The sequence below is a fragment of the Parambassis ranga genome, chromosome 3, assembly GCF_900634625.1.
Source record: "Parambassis ranga chromosome 3, fParRan2.1, whole genome shotgun sequence".
NCBI lineage: Eukaryota > Metazoa > Chordata > Actinopteri > Ambassidae > Parambassis > Parambassis ranga.
Window position 1 is genome coordinate 5651408 of NC_041024.1, and position 21668 is coordinate 5673075.

General features: G+C 41.5%; 1 protein-coding gene across 1 annotated transcript; it reads right to left on the reverse strand.

The window, feature by feature from the left end:
- Positions 1-66: 66 nt before the first annotated feature.
- gramd2aa (GRAM domain containing 2Aa) lies at positions 67-20991 on the reverse strand. Its single transcript, XM_028402401.1, has 12 exons — positions 20777-20991; positions 15454-15558; positions 10834-10891; positions 9129-9201; positions 8077-8180; positions 7483-7581; positions 4807-4878; positions 4639-4695; positions 3908-4085; positions 2097-2190; positions 1271-1375; positions 67-1000 (listed from the first exon to the last, which is right to left on the reverse strand). Exons 2-12 carry the CDS (start codon positions 15546-15548, stop codon positions 997-999), a joined length of 939 nt encoding a protein of 312 aa, XP_028258202.1. The 5' UTR covers positions 15549-15558; positions 20777-20991; the 3' UTR covers positions 67-996.
- Between the last annotated feature and the right edge of the window lie 677 nt (positions 20992-21668).

Here is a 21668-nt window from a genome sequence, read left to right on the forward strand (position 1 = left end):
CAGCTTTTCTGTGGATGTGTAAGCAGTGCCAATAAAATCAAAGTGAGTGAAAATAAATCCACAAACTTTTGTTGTCAATTTAATCCACAAACTAGGACTATACATAGTGTATCACCATGTCTGTTAAATCAGTGAAAGGTCTGCAGACGATGACATGAGCACGTCTTTGACGTCAACCTTCACTTGAGGTGTATAAAAGAAAGAAACCACAGCCTGGACACTCAGATAAGTGATGCAAAGGAAAATTATGCAGGACATCCAACCACCACATTCACATGACTAACACCCACAGGTGGTGTTATCGCTCCAGTATTTCACAGTTAAATGACAGGAGGACACTGTGCTCACATTGTCTTCTTCCATAAATACCTTCAAAAAAAAATGACAACTATAAGTACCTATTAAAATTACCTATTAAAATCTACACAGTGACATCTGAAATAATGTGGACCTATATTAAAAAGTGCATTGTCTTGGCTAGTTAAAACTTTCCTATGGAGGACTACTGTGACAAATCTCACCAGAAAAATCAAACAGTTGGCTCAGTCCACTTGAACAGATCCACGTCTGCTACGGCCTCACCTTTATCTTCAGTCTTTTCAAGTAATTAATGCGTCGAATCACAGCTCTCCTTTCCATCTGCTCTCTGTACTGCAGCCTTGTGTGGTTGAAGATGAAATGTCTGTGAGAGGAACAGACTATGGCAGACAATCATAATAATCTAAAGTAAAACCTACTTTATATTCAGAAATAAATACAGTCTGTTTGCATAGTCTGGAAGTGATCACTGAATAGGAGCTCATTCCATTGCGGGACGGTCCATGAGATGCCTGGGTCCACGTTGCTTCTTTTTACGTGTTGCAGCAGCTGGTTGCAGGGTTGATTTTCTGAGCTGTAAGCTGGTCCTGGATCTGTGCAGGAGGGCATCATCAACTCTGAGCATGAGGAGAGTGAACTGCAGCCAGTCTGAGGAGTCGTCTCAGCAGAGAGCTGAGGCTACCTGGATGAGAGGAAGCAGCAGGGTTAATATGATGCTGCTAAAACTTGCCAAAATTAAAGTTAAAATACCTCATACAGCACTTGGAATAATCTTCATTTACATAATAATGTACATAATCTTTTCTTTGTTTATTTTGACATCTCTGACACTAGTGTAATGCAGTCTCGGGATCAAAGGGAAGGGAAATTAAGTGAAGTAATCTGTATTTAAAAAAAAAGAAAATCAATAAATGAATTAATGATACAATTTGCTGATGTCTGATGATGTTACCTCTCTCTCAGGGGCAGATTTGGGTTACTGAGGAACGAAAGCTGCTGCTCCAGACTGCACACACGAAAGGCCAAATAGCACGACGACAGGATGAGGAGAATAATTCTACAACAAAGTAGAGACACACAAGTAAAAAACAAAAATATGTTTGTGCACTTTATACACTGTAAACCACTGTGAACATCAAGTGGAGGGAGGTAGCTGTAATGTATTTGAATGAACACCAGGGGGCAACATTTGACTTTCGGTCACATACACTGTGCTGGAAGAACCTGATTTATATTGTGTAAGAAGTAATGATGCAGCAGTTCAAAATTGTGAATGGGCATCAGTGAGCTGAAACCTTTCCTTGTCAGCATAAGAATAAAGTACTGTTTATTCCTTTTGTAAACACACATGTTACATGAGTGTTTATTGTTATTTATCTCCACCTAAGGTCTTTCTCTGGAGGTCAATGGTCAAACATCAGAAAAATGGAGGGAGTCCCTCTCTGCTCTATGAAGGACACTGACGCAGAGTCACCTACAGGTGAACAACAGCCTGGCTGAACACCCTGCTACACCGGAGTGCAGGTGGAGCACATGATGCCCACTGCTGACAAATTAATTTAAGGCTTGTGATCAATCTTATTGGCATCATCTCTGTGGAAAAACCCAAACTAAAAGGTGCTTTAACAGCTCTGATCCCCTGCATCCAGGCTGACTAAACCACACACTATTTATATGTCCATGCTAATGCTGACAGTGTGCGTGTGGAGCTGTGAGTCAGCTGTTGGAGGAGGTGAAGGTGGTGTTGTCGGTGCCTGTCTGTCCCTCCGTATACTCACAGCAGGGTGAAGAACTTGAGCAGCTGGTACTCCATCTGGCCCAGCTCTGCCACTGGCTCTGATAAAAGACCTCTGTCTGTCTGCAGAGCTCGCTCTGTAACACACACACACACACACACACACAATCAAACCATTAACATCACTAGGTTGTAGCACATATATCACTTTAGCTACTGCTCCTCCTGTTTGTGTAAATTTGAATGAATTTTGACACAACTTTCACACACAGCAGCTGATGTTTAACTTTATCTATGACATTTGAATACAGGATCCCAAACAGGGCTCTCAAGTTTTTTTAAGTGTGTAGTATAAATTCATTGATCAGTGAAGTCGAGTAATTGTGCACACAGCTAGCTGGCACCCTGAGCTTTATTACACCGAGTCTGTGGAGGCTGAGCATCAGGTGCATGCACACAATGCATCTTGCTATGTGTAGACGAGGCAGTAATGAATGTGCGAGCAGGACAACTTGATTTTCTGTGTCAATGTTCCACACATTGAGGAGCATGACAACAATTACCCTGAACACAGACTAGAAGCTTCCCCTTGAGCTTATTTGATCAGTCAACACTTTATGTATTGATGCATGAACTGTCAGAGGAGTCAATAAAATTATATATCTCAACTGTCAGAGATCTTGTAGAGGTTGTTGTCATAGGGAAACCTGATTTTATGCACATTAAAGCTCATATAATTGTAAACTGGTGGTATGTTTTTAAATATATATCATTTCATTATTTGCATTTTAACACTTAAGTCAGAGAAAAAGTACCAAAAACTAAAGGAAAGTGTGTTATTACAGCCAAAGCATGATTGTTTTTGCATGCTGAGTCATACCAAACCATGAGCTTCTTCATTACCGCATGCTCGTTAACATGTTTGTGTTTCTATTTACACAGCTGTCTGGACAGGTCTTGACCCAGGTTCTGCTATTAACCCTAGCTACATCTTTTAATTTAATTTCCAGCAGTGATGATAATGTAAACAAAGGCTCACGCACTGATGTCCATCGAGTAATGAGGAAAGCATCAAGAGCGGCCATGAAGCCTGTCGGATAAGGCCGTTAACTGTCCTCGCACAACTCTGACAGCAGACATTGTTTGTGATAATCTCGCCTTAATCTGCATCCGCCCGGAGCTTTTTAATACAAGCGCCCACATGATTTAATCTCCATTTGGACCCTAATGCGTCGTTGCATAAGAGAAACATTTCCATCCAAAAGCAATCACTCGTCTGCTGTCTTTGGCACACACACAGGCGCACAAACACATGGACAAAACATCTGCTGTGTGCATGTTTGATGAAGACTTTTACCTTTAATATAAGGACATAATAACTGTCTTCAGTGAATCTAATTTGGGTCAGACTTATGAAACTCTTCACAGATTAACACCTTCTTTCTTGGCTATAATCTTTTGTTCCTCCGCCTCCTCATTTTTCTAAATATCCACTCTGTTTCTGGCACAGCAGTTTCTAGATAAACTGCACGACAGGGCAACATTTTACCTCCACAAGTGAGTTCAGATTTTTAAACTGACAATAAAAATCTGCTTGTTTCCAGTTTATTTTTATGTGCAGTATTACATAAAGCTAATATCTTTGTTGGACTAAAACAACAGAGCACACAGGGACTTCCTGATCAGATGCAGAGCAGCAGGTTATTGTTTTCAGAAAATGTGAGATATTTGTTGTAATATTGATAGATTATGATTATAGCAAACCATAAATGTGAACATTCCAGTGAGGTTTTGGACTTTGTATTCACACCATAACACTGCATCATCACTGTCTGTATAAACAGTTTTTATCACCTTCCAGCGGCGGCTCTGATTTGAAGGGGGTGTCAACGGCGCTCAGGCTGCTGGTGGAGTTCCCCAGGAGGTCAGGAAGGGAGGAGGACACAGACACCACCGAGGGTTTCCTTCTCCACTTTAACACTGATGGGAATTCATCCACCACCGGGAACTCGTCTGGAGCCGGGAACTCGTCCTGTGGCAACAGAGAAAGAGAAGGATGTGTTGGAAAGATGCTGATCCATGCACAACAGAAAAAAGTCTTATTGGACAACCCATTATAAATCATAAATACTTCTACATTTGTTCTATATACATATGAGTGTATTCAATATATACGAGCCATTATGTCTCTTTCTAGGTCAGCGGTTGTAAAAACTTTATACAACCTTTATGATTATAAGCTGGAAACATGATATGATAATATATATATATATATATATATATATATATATATATATTATCAGTCTAGTTTAGAGCATGATTAAGGATGAGCATGTGAACAGGACTTAATTATTCTTTCATACAAAAGCTGTGTCGCAGAGCAGCCTATAGCACACACACACACACACACACACACACACACAAGGTGACTTCAGAGAGCTCTTTGATAGCATCTTGCCGACTCTGGGAATAATTCACTGCAAGACTGCGGCAGCAACAGAATGATCTATTGATCCTGAAAGGAGTCATCTTCTCAGTTTTTTATTTATTTATTTATTTTTTATTAATGAAAAGTCGTCACTGACCAGTGATAAGGTCGGCTCCTCCATGAACTGCTTTAAGCTCAGACTCTTCCCATTGACCTGTCGAGAAGGAAGGTACATCACAGCATTAATCTGACACATACACCACTGAATGGATTACACATGCATGTGTGTGTATGTGTGTGTGTGTGTGTGTGTGTGTCCTCTGACCTGTAAGTGTGTGCAGATCCTGCGCAGGACGTCATACACACTGTCTCTTGATAGCAGAGATACAAAAACATACTGAGGGAATAAAAAAAAGAAAGATTGTGAAGTAGATTTAGGATTTTAATCTGTCTCCCAGATTAACATTCACACAGTAGCTGAAGGTAACAAAGCTGACAAGTAGAGACTGTGTGTGCAAGAATATAATAATAAATGTAAGAGTAAGTTTTAAACAGCCTCCCAGAGTAAAATCATTTTGGTGAACACTTGAGGGATTCGAAGGCTTTAATCTGGAGCACAGAGCGGATATTTTCCTAATCACATCTTTGTTCCGGGTTATTCTTTCATGAAAAATTATGAATGACGGGTCAGTGTCAGCTTACACAAATATCTCTCTGACCTGGATATCACCGTTATTTAAAAAGTGCTTTCATTAGTATCAGTTGTTTCTGTTCATGTCGGCTCACGTTTGTCTCACAAGTTGGGCTGTGAACGTCTGAACTGAAAGACCTCCATAAACACAACATATAAAGCCTGTTCCTACAGTACAGAGACACGAATGTGTGTGTGTGTGTTTATGGTTATGCAAAACGTATTACCCAATCCTGGGTTATGTGTCCTTGTCTGGTTTCAGATCTAACAGCCTCACCTGCTCTGTAATAAAAGCCGTTATTGTCTGCTGAAACTTGTCTTTTTTTCAGGCTCTGTGCTTTCATCTGTGTGGGTTTTTAGTAAAGAAGAAAACTACTGCTGCTTTATGTTCATAGCTCAATGAAAGTATCAACTGTAGAAACATTATGGTGAGGATTCCTGCAGAAACAGAACAGAAACAAACAATGTGTCCTACATGAAGTCTCTCTCTGAAATCTGGCGGGGTTGTAGCAGGAAGACAGTAACATAAACCCGAAGGCCGGGTAAGCCCAGGGGAGAGTGGAGTCATGTTACAGAGCTGGAGCACAGACAAGGAAGCTGACTGTTGTACAAACAATCAAAATATGGACAGTGGTTTGTTGTAATACCTGAAATGTAAGAACGAAATGATGCAACGGTTTATGATGGATTTAATGAAATTGTGGTGACACGAATGTATAAAGAAAGAAGAAAGAAACAAATACTAGCTTCCCTTTGAAAATGCAATTTTTTCACTTAATTCCTAAGTACTGCTTATTAGGGAAACAAATTGTCACCTATTTGTTACCATAATATTTGCCATAAGAAGGCTTAAATATTAAAAGAAAATACAATATGAGCCAACTCTGGGATACAGACATGAATTCAGACAGACATCAGAGAAGAAAATCTCCAGTTCTGCAGAAACAAACACCTCCAGCAGAGCCAGCCTGATGTATGCTAGGCACAACCTGGAGGCACATTACACAGACTGGAAGTGTGTAATTTGGTCAGATAGAACAAAGCTGCAGCTATTTGGTCACAGAGATGCTGCCTTCATTTGAGGATTGAAAGTACAGGCGTATAACCCAAAGAACACCTTCCTACAGTCAAACACGGTGGTGGCAGTATAATGCTGTGGGGATGCACGATACTGATGAGGATGAGGAAACTCAAAAATGTTTGATTATTTATTTTTTAATATTTATTGTATTAACGAATAATTTGAAAAGCAATGACGTGTTCACATTGGGGGTTAATAACAACCTATGTGCACACTGTACACTACTGTACTTGCAGTGACTCTGGTGGAATATAATTGACTAATGCCAGTCAAACATTAGAAGAAATCTTCCATAAATGGAATTCAGGCCAGAGAGTGCAGAGACCTGCTCATGATGCTGGAAGTTTACTGACCTGCCATCAGTACACAACACACATGGAAGGAAAACAAAAAAATGTGGCTGCAGTACTGAGCCCTTGCTCAATACTGAACTAAATGTTCTAAATGTTTCGTCCCCGCTCACGTTGAAACATACAGGACACAGACGTTATGTCTACTGTCTGACATCTATTATTTAGCTCCCTCCTCCACAGTGCTGACGGACCTCATGAACTTCCTCATGAATTTATCTGGAAAAATCCTCTTTTATTAATAATAAATGGTATGAATAAAAGCTGCCTGCTTAAATGCGTGCAACACAGCATGTTTACACATTATGAGTGTGTCTGTAGGAACATGTAGGGATGTAAATAAAGATGTGCAGCACCATTCACTCATATTCAGTAAAAAAATAAATCAAAAATGATTGAAACAATCCCCTAGAAGTATTAATACATCAAATAGAATTAAAACTTTAAAAATGCAAATGTATGTGTTGGTTTTTTAAAGTTTATATGTTGGAACATTTATATGTCTTTGCAGAAGGCAAATAATTAATTTTGCAAAAGAACTCATTAAAGTATTTTTCCTCCCTCTGGACATGCTGCAGTGTTTCAGTAAGCCTTTTTTTGGGCTGTACTAATTGGCAGCTGAAGATAAATAACCCAGATTTCACCACATGCTAATGCTCTTTTTGTTTTTTTATTTTGTTTCTCCCAGGTCCAAAGCTGAAAGGTACAAACTGTCTTTGAAAGCACCACCTGATGAGAGGTTGAGCGTTAAGAGCATTGCTGTGGCGGCTCCGCTCGGTTTCTATCTACAGCAGGCTGTTGTTTTTGTTCCATCACAGCCAAGCTGCGCTAATCAGCATAAGTATTTTAATTTACGGAGGCTGCGATGGAAGTGTTTACCTTCTGGCCAGTGTCTGTAGTGATAGCCAAGCCATTGGGCACCAGGCCTGCCGTTTTGTGCTTCTTCACCAGCCGCACAGAAACAACAGGGATAGCCACCTAGAAAGGAAGAGGAAAAAGAAGATGTGAACCTCCAAACATGGATGATAAGGAAAAAAGCAAAGTCAATGGTGGCAGCAGGGAAGGCAGACACTAAAAAAAACCCTGGAGAAAAACCAGCAGTGGACATGAAAGGTGTCTTATTTCAGTCAGAATGTGAAGAATGTGGTCAGAATAAGTAGCTTATTGTCACTGAGCTGTCAGGAAAGGTTTGGTTTCAAGGAAATAAAGGAAAAAGGTACAATGCACAGCATCAAAGAGTTAAATCACACAGCTCCTCAGTCCGTCTACTCTGCTGCTTATTATCTCACAGTACACGTGGAGGAGTTCCTGTGTGTGTGTGTGTGTGTGTGTGTGTGTGTGTGTGTGTGAAAGTCAAATAATGTGTCAAGCTGTCCAATCAGCTCATCAGAAAGTGCCGCGGGTTTAAGTTTCTTTGTCAGGTTGAGTTTATTAAGCCGTCTGTCTGTCCGTCATTCAGTCAGACGGTCGTACCTTGATGTCCTTGCCAAAGAGGTTGGCATAAAAACACAACCAGTTTCTGGAAATGTAGAGCCGGCCCTGTAGAAGGATGTCTCTGAGGAGAGCGCAGGAGTACACTGAGAGCAGGAGACACACAGAAGTTTCATTTCATCACAAAAACCAAACAGAAAGACCAGAAAGTAAAAAACCTCTAATAGTTTGAAATGTGCACTCCGAGCATACAGCTGGTCTTCTGCCAGTGGTAGTCGACCATCACATTATTACAGTGCACATTATATACCGTCCATGTCTTATAATTCCAGAGTGGAACAAATTTTTCTTTTTAATTTCACCTTTCACCCACTTTGACTCTAATTTACATAGAGGGCGCCTGTGAGAGCCAACAACCAATTGTAATTGTAATATTTTGAAATCAAGACGACTTTCTTTTCATCAGTCCGGCAGAGAAGGTGACGGTGAATGCTAATGGATACTGAGTGGTCAGATAAGGCTGTCCTCAGATTCAGGAGTGTGTGACGTCACAATAGCATCCGCAGTACAGTAGTTTGGGTAAATTATAGTACCCAACAGTCAAAGACACAGGTCTCAATGATTTGCTTTTCCCAGATGACCAAACCATGACTGAACAAGGGAGTGATTTTGGTCACAGAGTTTGTGAAACTACAGCTTCAGCTTGAGTGCAGCCGCCGAGGTAAAGCTAGCTCCTGCTGTCTGTAAGTCAAACTGTAAAATCACCTCCTTATTACACTCAGAGATTTTACTTCTATACTTGTTAAACACCAAAGATATGAGGTTTGGAAGGTTTTAAGCTGTTTAAAGGCACCTGAGAGAGCTAAGGTGTAATAAGGCACTCACTTAGTATTTTTAAATGACACATTGATTGATAAATATGCACACTTTTCAGACCCCAAAGTGACATGTCAACATGTGTAAAGCTGTAACTGATCACTTACACTTACACTTACATGACATTAATGTCTCACATTAACAGCATGCATCATCAGCCTGCAGGTAGAACTAAAGCAAGGACATAAACAACACAAACAGTGTCCAGGTGACTGTACCTTTCATGAGGATCTCATCCTTGGGCACACACTGGAACAGTTTGTGGTACTGCGAGTTGTACTTGCTGACAGTCTGTGCAGAGGGACAGGGCAGAGTCATGAGCAGCTCCTTGGCGGACCGGCCTGCCTGCACAGCACCGCCGGCCCCACCGGCCGCTCCGCCACCACCACCGGCCACTCCGGCTCCGCTTGGCGCAGACACCACCCTCTCCCTCAAAGGACGCGAGCTCTGCACCAGGCTCAGCACGTTGGCACCGTACACACACACACACTCGCGCACATCCAAGGCCTGGAGCAAGCTGCTGCAAGACACACACTGTTCCCCCCCTGACGTCGGTCAGTACTCAGCTGAAAGGAAAGACTGCCACCGTGCAACTACCTCTAGTCAACATGCACCTACAAACACACGCCTGGCTCTACTGTGTACAGCTACACACACACACACACACACTACAGACTTACAGCAGCAGCGCCTCAGTTTACAGCCACAGAGCTCTTTCTCAACTACAAGGTTCTCTTTCTCTGTCTCAAATACACCTCCAGTGACTCTACGCTTTGCAGCACCCAGCTGACACCCTCCCTCTCCCTCTGCTTCCTTTACACACATACACACACTCTGCCCTTCATCATTCTGAGCCGAAAAAACAACCTTGCACACAGAGGCACACACAGACACACACAAACACACACATGCACACACTGCTCTGACTTGAAGTCCTTTCTGTCTCTGGTTTTCCCTCTTTCCGTCTCTCAGCTTCTTCTCCTGTCTGTAGTGTCAGCCTGTGACACACATTCCTTCATCTGTTAGAGAAAATCTTACATTTGTCTTCTCTGAACACACGGGAGATCTCATTCATTCCCTCACTGCCCTCTCTCTCAGCTAAAACTCACTCCTAGCTCTTCAAATCTCTGTATCTGGACTGTTCCCTTCAACTCTTATCTGTTCAGTTCGGTGTTGTCTGCTGCTCCTGTTTTTGTCTTTCTATTATTAGATCCTGGTGGAACAGCTCCTGTCCTCAGGACTATAGCACCTCCGGTAATGCAGGGGGGGTTAATGGTAAGCATTGCTGACGGAATTCTTAGGTGGTAAGTTGCCCCCACAGGAAATAATGTGTAAAGTGGTCAGAGCAAGAGAGAGAAACAGTTTTTAATTTATCCATCCTTTAACATTAATTATAAACATTGGTTTATAAAAATGAGAAGAAGTTGCAGCTTCTCGTGCAGTTAATAAATTACTAATTAGATAAGTGTGTTCTACATCTTTTGTCTAACCAATAGCCATCACCAATATGGCCGTCACCATATTTCACCTCCAGAATAACTTGATGAATGTTTGATATGAGGTAAAATCTGCAACAGCTCTGGTCATGTTGAAAGCTGCTGTATGAAACAGGAGCTTCAGTGTATGCAGGGTTAACTGTAACATGACGTTTTGAGTGTGTGGCCAGTCTTAAAATGGAAACAAAATATCTTTTAATTTGACAAAGACGATGAAAACCGGTTCAAAACTTTGATTTTCTCTCATCTTTTGGCCACCGTACAAACTTTTTCCAAGCTTAGATTAAAACATTTCGTCTCGTTATTACTCCTTTCCTTTTTTAAAAAATGCAGCTGTAGAGAGAGGAAAACGCCACTTACAGCAGAACGACTACTTTTACTGGCTTCTATCAGAAACTATGAGGATTCAGAGACAGAGCGAACTCACCGAGCCCCTGTAGCATTTCTTCACATCTTCATATGACAGGTCCTCGATCAGATGGAACCTGTAAGAAAACAACAACATGCTTCATTATTGTAAAATTGCATCTCCTCAATTGTTTTATCAACCTCTTATTAATCGATATAACACCACATATACAACTACAAATATTTTCATTGCAGTATTAAAGGCCGAAATATAAAATATAGAAGCAGAGCTGAAGACGCATTCATCTTCTTATTTATGCTGAGGAGGGCAGAAACAGTTCTAGCAGCATGACAAATGGTGGCTAGCTTGTGTGCATATGTGCAGTGTGTGTTGTGCATATAATATGTGTATGTTGCATAAAAATCCCAGCTGGGTCAGAGCATCCACACGACCAGTTAATCATTGGTGTGTGCATAACAGCAGAGACAGACAGAGGCTGTGACAAAACAACACAATCACAGATAAATATTGAGCTGTTCAACACAAATAGTGACCATGCCATGAGATTATCTCCGTCGCTCCTTTAATAGTACATGATCGCACACATACATATACATACACACACATGGCTGGCATCAAGCTGGCCTCAGGAGGAATAGTCAGCACAGAGCAGCAGATGTCACAGCATGATACTCATATCTGCTGCCGAGGAAGACACACAGCCGATAAAAATACAGTGTTATCAGTCCTTTAAGGAAAATGTCACTGAAATGAGCTGCTGCTCCCGGTTTAAGAAGACATGCACGCAACAATAAAGACTGAAGAGCGTGTTTGGTGATTGACAGCGAGCACAGCAAGACATAAGGCGGTGCTGATATGAAAGCACTGCTGCTGGAGGAGACACTGATAAACAGAACCAAACTGCAGCTTCATGTGTGATGAGATCAATCATCTCACTCAGAGGAAGTCTTCTAGTGTTTTTTACCCTTTGCTTCAACAGAAAGTGAGCATTGATATCTTCAATCACACAGAGACCATCTGGAGACATGAAGAGTGTTGGTCACCCTCAGTCATTCCTCCTGAACATATAAGCATTTAAATAATTTTACATACAAAACACATGATTGGTCTGATCAAGTGTGTATTTTAAACACAGTAAATGTTTTGTGATTAAAGGCAAATGTGCATAAACCTTAAAAGTTAATGTTGACCTAATTTGGTTTTACATTGAGATTAGAAGTTAGCAACAGGACTCAATGCAAATACACAGTAATATCAGACCTAAAATGAATAAAAATCAATAACACTACATGGCTGTTCATCGATTCATGCAACAGCGAAATATTTGTATCCTCCTTCACCAGCGTCCTTTCCTGTATAAAGCAAGGTGCCATTATGTTAAAATCCCCCCTCAGTGTTGCCCTTACAGACTGTCACTGTGCTTCCTCTGACAGGAGAAGTTCCTCTGGGTAAGAAGATAGCGTGACCTCTGTCCCTGAACAACTCTCCCTGACTCTGCTGCTTCTTTCCATGAAGCTCTTTGTCACATCAGAGCGGCAAACCCTGACCGCCAGTCTGCGATCAGGCCGGCATCATTATGTCAGGAGGAATGCTGATTTTGGTGTCGTAAGCGCAGAGAAAAACTAAAATTTGATGGAAAATGGTAAGATCGCCGTCAGATAAGGAGTTATTGGAATGTTTAAATAATATTTATCTTACACTAATATTATAAATGAGCCATAATGAGCGGACTGAGGAAGGAAGAGATATGAAAAGAGCAGAAAGATGCTTAAAAAACACCAAAGCAGCAGTACATGTGGAGTAGGAGATAACAAGCTTGTCACAATGCAAAGACACACAGAGAGGTAATATTTAACATTTTTATGAACCTACAGGGAGTCATTCGATGACAATAAAGTTGATCTTTTCATCCATGTTTAGATACAGTTTGAGACAAGATGTGCTCACACAACAACAAATTCATCTCCATGCCAGCTGAGTAAAATAAGTCTGCTGCTGAGGAAATTCACGTGGGACGAAGACGTGGAAGGAAAATACGAAGTGGGTTACTGTGAGTTTTTGCTCAAACTGTAAATACACTCCATTTTGTTGTTGTCTCTTTCTTTTACCAGAATAGTGAGAGACAAAGATCAGCTGCTCCGGCTGGAGAAAGATCCAAGAAGGGTTAAAGTGTCAAAGAGCAGAGGAGTGTGACAGATGCTATGGCTGCCTGCTGCGTGTGTCTGTGTGTGTGTGTTTACAGCAAAGCAGTGCAGCTGTGACAGCGCTGCCAGCTCTCCTGCAGGATCCTCTGGGTACGAGGCAGAAGCTTAAAGTGATACACTAATAGGCTGAAACCATTGATCATAAAAATACAAATCATTTCCATCATGCATCCAAACAGCATCATATTATGAGACATGTGAGATGCAAAATAGCAAAACAACAAGCAATTTATACCCAGGCTGAATTATAGCATTAATATTCAGGGTACAGACTAACCTCTGTTTAACCTTCTCCAGCATTTAATTATTTCACATTGCTTGTCCTAGATGTGCAATTTTTACTGTTTTTGCCCCCCCCCCCCCCCCCCCTCCATCCCCATCATCTTGTGATCATATAATGAACAAGGGTGCACATGCTTTTCCTGCCTGCTGGTTTCCGCCTATAAATAGGCTTCACAGCGGCTCTGCACTCTCAGGTGGAGAGAAGAGAATGATTATTAAAAACACAGGCGGCTCTGTGGGGACCAGCCAGCTCGCTCTCCATCTGTCTTTGTCTCTCTCTCTCTGTCTTATACACAAGACCCAGGTCTTAATCAATATTGCTGGTACAGCTAAGAGGAAAAACGCTGCAGGCGATTCCCTCCATGCAGAGCATGTGTCAAGGTAAAGCATTTTTTTACAGTATAAACAAGGTCACGATGAGATGATACAGATATGGATAGCTGCTCCGAAATGTCAATTCATGTTTATTTTGGACATTATTCAGACGGTCTGAAACTCACAGGCCCAGGAGGAAACCGTCAGATTTTCTATCTGAAATAAAAGCACCAAAATCACAACAATATGTTGCCACAGGGCTCAGTGGCCTGTGGGTCACATTATAAAGATGTGTTGATCCAATCTGAATCCTGCACATGAGCTGCAATGATGCTTAACAACCTAGAAATCCTCACAGAGCAAGAACAGGAGTCTTTTATCATTTTGGAAGGGAAACCAAACATGTTTTTATACCCATGTGAGCAAAATGCCGCCTGCTGCAAGCCTGTCTGTGTGCACGCGCATGCGCCTTGTGTCCGTGTATGGCTGTGCCCTTGGCTGTGAGGCAGAATAGTGGAGCTAATTACAAGCTCAAAGAATCCTAAATTGAATCCTAAATTAGAAAGCGAACACCTCCCATCGGTGGCCGGTGTAGCAGTGGACTCACAGTCAATAATTTAGCTGGAGGAGAAGAAACTGGGACTGAGAGGATTTAGGGAAGATAATAGAGACGCTATGAGGTATTGAAGTGCAAAAAACAGGAGAATTATTTAGGAGTTTTACAGTGAAGTAGGTTAAATAGATGGACATGTTAACGTGAAGCTCACTGGGGGTTTTACCACAGGCAGTAAATCCATAAATATGCCTGAATCACCCATAGGCTTCTGAAGAGCAGTTGTGAGTCTGTGCAGGAGGCTACAACTGTTGCCATGTCAACAACATCTGCCTAAACTCCTGGTTGAGTAACATACAGGTTGGAGCTGTGGTGGATGTGCAGTTGCAGACTTTAACTGACAGACCCTTTTTCAACACTGCTGCATAGGCTTCCTTTTCGAAGCAGCCTCCGGTGGCCATTTGAGGAACTGCACTCATTTAGGACTTTTCTATCGCCTCCATCTCTCAGCTTCAGAACTCTCTCACACACTTCCTGCTTACATGACCACCTGACCCCTTCAGCTCCACTCATGCTCCACCTCTGTGACCATGTTATGGGATATTCTGTGGCAGACTCATGTGTTGCCTCCGACGGCGAGCTTCAGAAAACCTATAGGTGATGACGTAGGATGTCTTTATGTACATTCTCTGTGTCCAAGTCCTTCTCATTCATTGGGGCCACCAACATGCTGCAGAGCTAAATCCCATCTGAGACCAGATTCCTCGGGATTATATGCTCCTGTGTAGAATCCTTCTTATATAACACAGCACGTGCATACTTATGCTACACTTACTACCAATCTATATCTTCTATGAGGGCTTAGAAGGGAAAAGAAAAACCATAGTTTATATTAGCAGTCTCCTATCGCAAGCCATTCATATCACATTTCGCCAGTACTTAAAATGGTTGGTTTTTTACATCGTATGCCGCAGAAAACGCCATACAACGGCGTACAACGTAAAACTGTGAAAACACCATACGGCATATGACGTGAAAACGGCATTTTCTCTGGCGTACGAAGTAAAAAACCAACATTTCAAGTACTGGTCTCCTTGTTTGTGCAAGTCTGTGTGTGTGTGTGTGTATGTGTGTGTTTCACCATTGTTTGACATCAAATACAGCTCAAATAAAAGCACAAAATAAGAGCTGTGAAAATAAATCTCCTACGGCTGCAACCCATGACCATGCACAGGATACAGATGGTGTACATGGAGGGGAAAAAAACAGCAAGTTCCGCAGAGCCATAGTGTGTGTGTGTGTGTGTGTGTGCGTGAGATTTGCCTGAAGTGGCCGTGTGTGTCGTCGTCCTTGGAGGGGTCCAGGTCCTGCGTAGGGAGCAGGCCTGTTTCTTCACTCGGCTCCTGCTGCTCAGTCATGCTCCTGGCCCTGGATACACAAACAGACAGCTCTGTGTTAACAGCAGGCACCTCTCCGCCCTAACACACACACACACACACAAAAACCATGTTTGTATATGTGCCCAGGTTTGACCTCAAAAAGAGAGTTCTTCCCACAGGGTTTATGGGGGGCAAACAAGTGGACTCTGTCTTTAAAATCAACATGGCAGTGATGCAACATTCAAAGTCTGATTCAGCTTGTTTACATTAAAATTGTCTGCTTAGCAGAATGAGGAGTGTTCTCATGCTTGTGTAAACGGGGTCAGTGTCTGCTCGCAACCAGATGAAGAAGTGGAGCACCTCAGAGGTCGTACAGATGGCTGACCTGATGTGCTGCTGAGAGCTAACTCACATGGTTTTAAAAATACACCTTACACTCTTCAGCACCAAATCTCTCCGGAAATTAACTGTTACAGGACACAAGAAGATAAAGTAAAAACAGAAAGCATGAAACACACACTGCTCTAATATCTGAACACTCAGAAGGAATCCATTAGTTTCATATTCACTCTGACGGCTCAGGCTGAAACAGATGAGTCAAAAGAACTTTGCGTATTAACCCTAAAGACATGAGGTAATACATGCTAAGTGATATTTTTACATTAATGTTTAATTAGTGTGACCATAGAGTGCTCTGTTAGGCAATAAAATATCATTAAAGCAGTGTTGATTTGTGAAGGTTGTCTTGAACCAGTAACATTTGCTTGTCACTGAGCTTAATTTCTGCAAATGGAAAAATCTCGTTCGTTTATTTGCCGACGGGAACCAGCTGGGTTCCATGTCGGCTCATCCCTGTGGAACCCTTTCACTAACAAATCATGAAGAAGAGAGAAGCAGATTTAGCTCCCCTCCACTGGGGCATCATGATACTTTGTTTAGGAAAAAAGAAAAAAGCTGCACATTATACACAGCAAGAGACAATAAACAGCTCTTTTAATAACTTTTGATCAGATATCAGAGATGAAACACGCTGAGGCGACGGTTGCATGTGGTGCTGGTGATCTACAGCATGTTGAGCACATATAGACTGTAAATAAAAATGGATGACATGATAGTGAGCCCAAAACATCTCAAAGCCACACCTAAAAACTAACAGTACTCCTTGAATACATGTTTCTTACAGATGGTTTATGGCTTGTTAGCTAGTTTTCTATTACTGGTCTGTGTTGAAATGTTCACTTTATTCTCAACATTTTGATATGGATATTATTAGGGCCTGAGCATGAAACGTGCGAGAGCCCGATTGAAAAGCAAGGGGTTATTTGTTATTTTACTTCTGCGTAATTCGACACAAATTTGACCCCCTGAACGTGCTCAAAAACTCACCAAATCTGGCACACAGACGTCTGAAACTGTCGCCGCAACTGCGACTTGCAAAATGGCTCTACAGCGCCCCCTAGAAATTGAAAATATTCTGCATAAGAGCTCCGGCCATGAAAACACAGGTACACAGATGTATCACCTCATTCCAGGAAACAGGCCTTTGGAAAAAAAATTCCACCCCCTACATCTTGGAAAAACCTCACCATGTTCCAATTCGCACTCCCCGCACTTTTGCAAACTCCTCCTAGGGAAATTGCTTGATCAGGCTGAAAATTGGTGCGCTTGCCCTTAAGGGGTTAGGGGCCAAAGGTTATCAAAAACGCATCACTTTGTCATACGGTCTGGGTGTGGCACCACTATGAATTGACCCTTCACCAACGCACAGGAAATGGATGTTTTTGTGGCTGTATCTCCCACATACTTCATCCTATGTGGATGAACCTTTACAGTCATGCTGAACATCTGACTCTGCATGCATTGATATGCTGATATGCTACAGTCACTGCGCCACCTACTGGCCGGAGGACGAGGGGGCGATAGGGGAGGTGTGGCGGCTGCGAGCCCTGCGGACTGCAATGAGTGCGAGGGCCCGTCATTGCTGTTTGCAGCTTTAATTAGGTATTGATACTCCTACTGATCAGACTCTGGCTCCAAGATGGAGTCTTTGACCAACATGGCACCACCTGAAAAACGAGATAATTTCACCACATTTTTGTACACTGGGCACAGACGGGTCTGCATTATCCATCCGTCTATGGCTGTGCTAAGACATTGATATTGCTAAAAGGTTTTTTTTTTTTTTAACTTAAATGTGATCAGTCTCTGGCCACTGACGATTATACTTATGAGCAGGAGTCCCCGTTCTTTAACAGCCTCAGATCTCTACATGTTGTAAACATAGCTTACTAAAATGTTAATTTACCTTTTCCGGGCACACACTCCCCCGCCTCCACCGTTAAACCAACCCCTGAATACAAGGTGCAAATCTCAAACCTCTATTATGTTTTCTTCCACTCTCACCTGCACATCAGTTTTTTTTCTTTTGTTCTCACATGGACGCACAAACACATGCCTGTCCTGTGCCACACACTGTCCTCTGGGAGAGGGGAAGTTGTTACCACCTGCTCTGGTATAATTACAGGTGCTGATGGAAATAGGCTCCTGCATGCAGTTTCCAGTGTTTTATCTCTAATTGGCCAGAAGCTTTACGTCAGCTGCTGACCCGTTCAAACAATGAGGGCTTTCTGGTGCTGGAGGTTAACGTCTGACTGTGTTATCTGTGATCACAAAGGGGCTGAAAGGGAGGTGAGAGGCCTATTGTAATTGAGAGGAATAGGGTGTTATCACCTCAAAGCTGAATTTAGGGGATTTAAGAAAGGCTTGTGATCCCAGATGTGGACCAAAGGGCAAAAATGAGAATGATTGTAGCAGCGCTGCACTAAAACTCAACATACATTAAGGAGGAAATACGTTAATAATGCTAAAGTAAAAAAACCAACTTAAGCCTCTTATGCAACCAGGCAGGAGGTACTATAGAAAGAACACACATTCAAACCATCTATCGGGTATGTTTCATTCAGCTGGCACAGACACAGACCTAAAAATAGTCCGTTGTCTTTTTGAATTTACGTCGAGACAAACAGCTGCGAGTTCTCTCCCTGTCTTTACTCCAGACAGCGTCCTCGTCTGAAGTGAGCAGACTCTGGTTATAACTCACACTCTTAAAGACCCTTATGAAACATACACGCAGCGCCGATCACTGATATTATAAGAATTTCTATTCAAGGCTGTTTGTGTCAATGACTGTTTGGCCATGAGGATGTTTTATCCGTCTGAAACAGGTTTTATTTAGTCTGTGTGGGCTTCCTGGAACAAACAATCAGAAAATAAACAGTGACTTGTTGGCTCACTCACCAAACAACAACCTGTGATGTGTGTATAATCTGAAATAAACCGTGTACGAGCGTGTTTGCATGGACATTAGTTTCCACATTAAGTTTCTAATCCTGGTTTCATATATAGTTGTATATATATAGTCTCAGAATATAAAGAAGAAAAGCTAATATTTATATTTCTGTTTACACTATTGAGCTTCCTGAATGGTTTTGAATGAAACCTGGGTAAGATCATTCCTGGTTTAAAGATATTTAGATAGTACAACACACAACAAGGGTCCAATCCAGGATGAGAGTGAGGATGTAAACACACCCTATATGACTGTCTGCACCTCCAGATGCCTATCAGGACCAGGTAAGTCCCAGGGTTTTGTCCCAGCCTGGCATTCTGGTAGTAGACACTAAACACTGCATACCAAAACACTGTGTGTGTGTTGATGAAGTTCAACAGGAGGTAACAAGCTAAGCTACCTACAGATAAATAAAGCAGTGGATGGCAGTACAGGCACCTTTCTGAGGAAGTGGTGTCAGAGGCCAAACACCTGAACTTTTAACAGGAGTATGCAGACCATCAAAACGACGACTCCTCCCTGCTGCTCTGGTCTAACCTTCCACCTCCTCATCTCTCCTCCTCTTCCATGTCCTTCTTTGTCTCTGGAGACATTTTGCACTGTCACAAGACATTCTCCAATCCAATAAACTGTAATCTTGTTAAGGTTGTTCGTCACTGAGCCCGCTCCACTCTCTCTCTCTCTCTCTGTGTGTGTGTCCGGATGCTCATTTCCCCTGTAGCTCCTGTTGTTGTTGTTGTTTGATGAAAATCATTTAAAATTTCTCTTCCAAGTCCCATTTTTTTTAAAGCCACCCTGATCCGTATCAGTTACAAGTCTTGCGTCATCTTCCTACTTCCTTCCTGGTACAGCACTTGAAGCTACCAGTTACAGCCTCTGTGGTCAGATTCATATTTACATACGGACGAATAATTCTAAAAAATGGAGACACCGGCCAATGATTTGACAACTAAACACTGTAGTAAATAAACAAACGAAAACGAAAGCTCTGAGAAGCTGATGAACATACAGACAAAACAAAACCCAACCATTTTTACAGCTTAGGTAAATCCTTTCTGGAGGCTTGCTGCATCTCCTGGCCATCACCCCTACTTGCTTTTTCTTTTTCCTTATTGTTGTATATTAACTTTGTTTGGTGGTTCACACACAGACGTGCAGCCTTTGGACTCTGGGATTCTCTATCTTGCACTGCTTGAATTCTCCTGAAATAGCCTGCCCATTGTGCTACCATCTCAAAACAGCCTTTGATGAGAAGAGCGTGTTTTGAAGCCAGCACAGAGCTCTAAGTGTTCATACCCACTGAAGCGTAGGCAAAATAATGACTGTCTATATGTAGGACATCATTTACCAGAAAGAGAAAAGAGTTTCTGCGCAAAATCAAAAAGATCTGTGGATGTTTATTTTTTAAATGTGTGTATGTGTACATGTACATGTAATGCCTGTGTATCACTTGTTTTTTGTTAAAAAAATGTTTTTACTTACAAAAAGAGTAAATATGTAGTTTGACAACGTAAAACCGGAAGCAGGCATACATATTCAAAAATAAAAGCAGAAACTGATTCACTTTGAAGATAAATGGGGTTTTTTTGTGCAAGAGGAAACATGAAAATATAGAATAATAATCAGTGAGGATAAATGACTACTTTAAAATTAAAACATCTTAATTATAATGCAATAAAATCCCTACAGCACTGATTTTACTTACATTTAGACAAAAGTCAGACGTTTTGTTAATTCCTTTAAAGATGTTGTTAGTCACTATTTATTATATTGCCACTATACACGCCTACAAACAACATTTTTCTTTCTTTTGCGCCTCATTGACACCCACGAATCATCACAGGTGCTTTTATTTTGAAATCCCTGCCGGAAGCCCGGCTCTGCTCTGAGCTAGCTTGATTTAATCACCGTCTCCTACCTGTAGCTCACAGACAGCCGCTACTTTTTCCGCCGTGTAGTCTCCTTGTAGCTCCTTCAAACCTCTCCGGCGTGTGCCGCATGTCTCTGTCAAATCATTTTTTAATTCTTTATCTACAAAAAAACTGACACAAGAATCCGAAATTTTCTCCTCGTGTGCCTGAAGCTAACGCTGAGAGCTGCGCGGAGCTGCAGCGTCCTCACAAGTGTGTCCGACTGTGTGGAGGTGGGTTGAGCTTACCTACCAGCCAAGTGTGGGCTGTTTACAGGAGCCGGGGATTACACCGCGGCTATTTTCTCCCCGCAGACGCCCTGAGCGACTCACACCGCTGCTGTTATTTACACGTGTTAGCTGAAAGATGGCTGCACGTTAGATCAATCTAAACATACATCATCAATCTTTAATACGTTGAATACATTTATTTTAATTGATCATTTATACCTATTCTTTAAATGGATATTTTATTTTAAGCAGTACTGCTAGACTTAATTATTGGTCAAGTAATCAGTTTATTTATGTCACTGATTGATCATGTTAGACACAAGGTAATTAATGATTAAACAAAAAAAAATCATAATAAATCATCATAAAAAAAAAATCATAAAACATTTATATTTAAAAAATATAAAATAAAATAAGAAAAAAAAGATAAAAGTGTAAACTTTACTTTATTCTGGTATTTAATCAAGCATTCACTCACCTTGTGCTCATTCTATTATCTATTTTCTATATTTTTGAGCTGTTGCTAACGCTGTGAATTTTCCCTGCGGGGGACTAATAAAGTATTATCTTATCTCTTAAACTTGACATCATGTTATAACATGTTACTATCAAACAACTAAACACAACTTAAAATATTGAACTAAATAATAATAATAATAAAACTATAACT

Coding starts and splice junctions, on each gene's coding strand:
- gramd2aa (XM_028402401.1), bottom strand. CDS start 15,548: ATGACTGAGCAGCAGGAGCCGAGTGAAGAAACAGGCCTGCTCCCTACG. Junction 4,086..4,638: donor AGGAGCCGACCTTATCACTG/GTCAGTGACGAC, acceptor CTGTTGCCACAG/GACGAGTTCCCGGCTCCAGA. Junction 2,191..3,907: donor ATCAGAGCCGCCGCTGGAAG/GTGATAAAAACT, acceptor TGTGTGTTACAG/AGCGAGCTCTGCAGACAGAC.